We start from the raw sequence: 4,032 nt of genomic DNA on the forward strand, positions 1-4,032 counted from the left end.
GGCTGCTTTCTGACTCAGCCACCAGTGCCATGGTGTGCGCTCACTTGACTTCAGTTGTATTAGAGCAATAAAGCCTTAAACTGAAAGGTTATTTGCCTGATTTTGTAAATGTTTGCATCTGCCCAGCGCATTTATCTGTGATAAGCGCTGTCTCTGTACCACAAAAGGAGACACGTACACAGTCTGATGACAGCTCATTTCGGTTAATGAAGCAAAATGCAGATTACAGACTGGTTAAGTTATTATTGGAACATGTAGCGAAATTCAAAGTATATTACTGGCCTGTAGAAAATGCCACGTAAAGAGTAAAAGCAGGCTACAGTTTTATAAAAGGAACGTGAAAAGGTGCCAATGACCTATTGTATTTATTTTGCAAATGTGCGTTGCTTGCCCACGCTGCTGTCTTCAGGTAGGCTATAAGTAACAGCAGCACAAAAGAAAAGTCTGTGATATTGAGGCACTTTGCTGCATCTGCCTCGAGCAAACTCCCACCCCCCTTAACTTTTCAGCACCACCTCTGCGTTGTGTCACGTTTTCTATACGCTATGTGATTTTTGTCCATATTTCAACCGTTTAAGCATGTCTGATAGGGAGTGTGTGATTGACTAGTCACTCATAGTAAACAGCCCTGGCTATGACCCAAAGCCGAAATCACCGGAGGAAAGTGTGTGTGTGGGGGGGGGGGGGCATGTTCCCCATGTATAACAGCTCCTACATGTATGTTCAAACCCCAAACCAATTAACTTATCAAAATAGTTGCTGTTTAATTTAGTAGTTGACAACTAATAAGTCATAGAAGCTCTAAAGCATACTTGGTTTGGCTAACTAGCATGGTAAGAGCATGTTAAGCTAACAAGCTTTATTTGGTTCCAGGGAAAACAGACCAGGAGCACACAAAAGGATGCCCACAGGGGTATCCACATACTTTTGGCTAAGCTGTGATTTGTGACCTTGATTCTATTTGATAATCGGGGTCCTTCAGATCTTCTTTTAAGCTGGTTGCTGGTTGCACTGACAGCTGCGGCTCTTCATTGCCACCATCACCCCGCAGTTGGCCAATGCTCCCACTGTCCTCCTCACCTGGACACAGAGTCAAAAAGGTCAGAACAACAGCACAACATTGTCTGCATAAAAGGGACATACATAGAGTAATATTTGAATTTGCACATTGAAACTTCTGTTTCAACATACAGCCACAGAACAAAGTATTTGAACCCTTTGGAAATACCAGGATTTCTGCATAAATTAGTCATTAAATGATGATCTTCATCTAAGTCAGAACAATAGACAACCACAGTCTGCTTAAACTTGTACCACACAAACAGCTATATGTTTTCATGTCTCACCGCATAAATATTCACAATGCAGGGTGGAGAAATGTATGTGAACCTCTAGGCTAATGAGTTCTCCAAAAGTTAAGTGGAGTCAGCAGTAAGCCAACCTGCAGTCTAATCAGACAAATTTGGAGGTGTTGGCCAGAAGCTTGAATAATTGTTGAGTTGCATGAAACTAGAAAGGGTTACAGAAGTGTTTCTAAAATCTTAGATGTTCATTTGTTCACGGTAAGAAACTGTCAATAAAAAAAAAAAAGGAGACAGTTCAGCACTGTTGCTACTCTCCCTAGGACTGGCCGTCCTGCAAAGCTGTGCGTTAGCACAGTGCAGAATGCACAGTGAGGTTAAGAAAAATCCTAGCGTGTCAGCTGAAGACTTACAGAAATCTCTGGAACATTCCAATATCTCCAATTGATGACTCTAGGATACATAAAATACTAAATAGGGAGGACACCACGGAGGAAGCCACTGCCGTCAAAACCAAAAAAGAATTAAAAAAATATATATTTAAAAAAAAAAAAAAAAAGGCACAGCACACCAACACCTCATCACTACTGTAAGGTATGGTGGAGGGGGCATCCCGGTTTGGGGCTGCTTCACTGCCTCAGGGCCTGGAAGGGTTGCTATCGTTGATGGAAAAAATGATTTCTGCCCAGAGTTCAATTTTTTCCCCCCAACCCTGTGTGCCCAGAGCACTCCTTCGAAAACGCAAGATAAAGCAGGCGGCCAAAACGCAAGGCGCCCGGGGTGCATAAATAGCGCGCAGTACGTTCACTGCCAACGGTGTGTAAACAGCCATTATTGAGTAGGCTACAAAAACACCTTGGTCACGCATTCACTGCAACGTACGTCACGCACCCAGTATCCTCTCTTGCAATACTACAAAGCCGAAGACGGCTCTGGACACACCAAAACCTCTGTCACAAATGAACATTTTTAAAGTTGCTGTGAAATAGTCTCTCCTCGGGAGTCAGGTCAGCAAAGTCTCGAGGGTTTTAAGCCACAGCTGAAGACTGTTTAAGTGTTTTTGTACACGAGTTTGGCCACTTTCAATGAGAGACTTTTACTCAGTGTGGTATAGTACTTTTAAATACACATTTTAACATTAAACCTTAAAATTTCACCGATTCTTCTATGTGACTCATTCTTAACGGTTTTCCCCCCTCATTTTATAACACGTTTAATAGAAAGAGTGTAGACCCACCTGACTGCTGTGTCTGCTCCTCTTCCCTCACAACAGCATCATGGCCCTTTGGATCTGGGATCAGGGCTTCTGTTTTCAATCAGAAGTAAAAAAAAACTCAAATGAACATTTTTAAAGCTGAAAGCCACGTGTGTTTTCATAACAGCTTCATCGTACAGAGCCACGCAAAGCTTAAACACTCAAAGTCTCGCAAGGTATGTAGATAAACATCAGGGCCCTTTAACCTACGCAAAACTTGACTTCATTTAAAACATTAAGTAAAACTTTTTATATGTGACTCAATCTTAAGTTTGTTTCCCTCATTTGATAACACCTTTAATAGGAAGAGTGAAGACCCACCTGACTGCTGTGTCTGCTCCTCCTTCTGCTGCTCCTCCCTCACAACAGCATCATGGCCTTCTGGATCTGGGATCAAGTATTCTGTTTTCAATCAGAAGTAAAAGAAACTATATATATATATATATATATATATATAGTTTCCTAAAACCACTGCTACAGCCGAAATCCATCCGGGTTTTCATAACACCATACAGGACCAGGTAAAGTTTAAACGTTAATAATTTGTAATCAAAGTCAGCAAACATTAAGTGTAACTTTCTGTGCCGATTTGTAAGTTACATCATGAAAATGTGTGTACGTTCTCATTTTATGTCCTCGGGAGTCTGCGGGTTTGTCCGCGAGCAAAGAAAGAAGTTTTTCCAATGAAGTTCCTCAACTTAAAATAAGAGTGTTTGTGACTGTAACTTAACAGCGTTACTTCTTCCTGCAATTATTGAGCCACTGACCTCTCCTCTCTAGTTTGACCCGAGGCTGCAGCACCGCCTCCAGCTGCCTCCTCTGCCGGTCGATCTCCTGCCTCAGACCCGAAGCCTCCTCCTCGTACCCGGCTACGGTTCTCTCCACAACCGCGAAGATTTCCTGCGCGGCTGTTGTCAGTTTCTCGGTGACGATTCCTCTCAGGATCTCCGATCTGGACATGATGCAGACACTGTCGAGAGTCCCCGACCCGCTGCCGTTCCTCTCCATCCAGTATAACATCTTTAACTTCTTCTCGCAGCTTTAACTTTACGCACAATAACTTTGCAGGCTTGCGCGGAAGTTGCTCTGGCTTTTGGTACAGCGACCATTTATATCCGGTGGTCACACCAAATATTGACCTGATTTAGATTTTGTCTTCTGTTCACTGCATTTGCATTTTGTTAATTATATATACAGGTGCTGGTCATATAATTAGAATATCATCAAAAAGTTGATTTATTTCAGTAATTCCATTCAAAAAGTGAAACTTGTAACTCCTAAACTAATGAAAACCTCAAAATCAGTATCTCAGAAAATTTGAATATTGTGAAAAGGCTCAATATTGAAGACACCTGGTGTCACACTCTAATCAGCTAATTAACTCAAAACACCTGCAAAGGCCTTTAAATGGTCTGTCAGTCTAGTTCTGTAGGCTACACAAACATGGTGAAGACTGCTGACTTGACAGCTGTCCAA

General features: G+C 42.1%; 1 protein-coding gene across 2 annotated transcripts; it reads right to left on the reverse strand.

The window, feature by feature from the left end:
• Positions 1 to 844: 844 nt before the first annotated feature.
• Positions 845 to 3,682, reverse strand: LOC123965465 (putative uncharacterized protein DDB_G0287113). 2 transcript variants are annotated; one of them, XM_046041987.1, is made up of 4 exons: positions 3,324 to 3,682; positions 2,878 to 2,958; positions 2,539 to 2,607; positions 845 to 1,080 (listed from the first exon to the last, which is right to left on the reverse strand). In XM_046041987.1, exons 1-4 carry the CDS (start codon positions 3,574 to 3,576, stop codon positions 932 to 934), a joined length of 552 nt encoding a protein of 183 aa, XP_045897943.1. In that variant the 5' UTR covers positions 3,577 to 3,682; the 3' UTR covers positions 845 to 931. The 2 variants fall into 2 exon arrangements, with proteins under 2 accessions (XP_045897943.1, XP_045897944.1); XM_046041988.1 differs by lacking the exon at positions 2,539 to 2,607 and having other exon boundaries at positions 3,324 to 3,681.
• Between the last annotated feature and the right edge of the window lie 350 nt (positions 3,683 to 4,032).

This window comes from Micropterus dolomieu, unplaced genomic scaffold (genome assembly GCF_021292245.1).
Source record: "Micropterus dolomieu isolate WLL.071019.BEF.003 ecotype Adirondacks unplaced genomic scaffold, ASM2129224v1 contig_9769, whole genome shotgun sequence".
Lineage (NCBI taxonomy): Eukaryota > Metazoa > Chordata > Actinopteri > Centrarchiformes > Centrarchidae > Micropterus > Micropterus dolomieu.

Coding starts and splice junctions, on each gene's coding strand:
- LOC123965465 (XM_046041987.1), bottom strand. CDS start 3,576: ATGTTATACTGGATGGAGAGGAACGGCAGCGGGTCGGGGACTCTCGAC. Junction 2,608..2,877: donor GGAGCAGACACAGCAGTCAG/GTGGGTCTTCAC, acceptor GATTGAAAACAG/AAGCCCTGATCCCAGATCCA. Junction 1,081..2,538: donor GGAGCAGACACAGCAGTCAG/GTGGGTCTACAC, acceptor CTCTGTGTCCAG/GTGAGGAGGACAGTGGGAGC.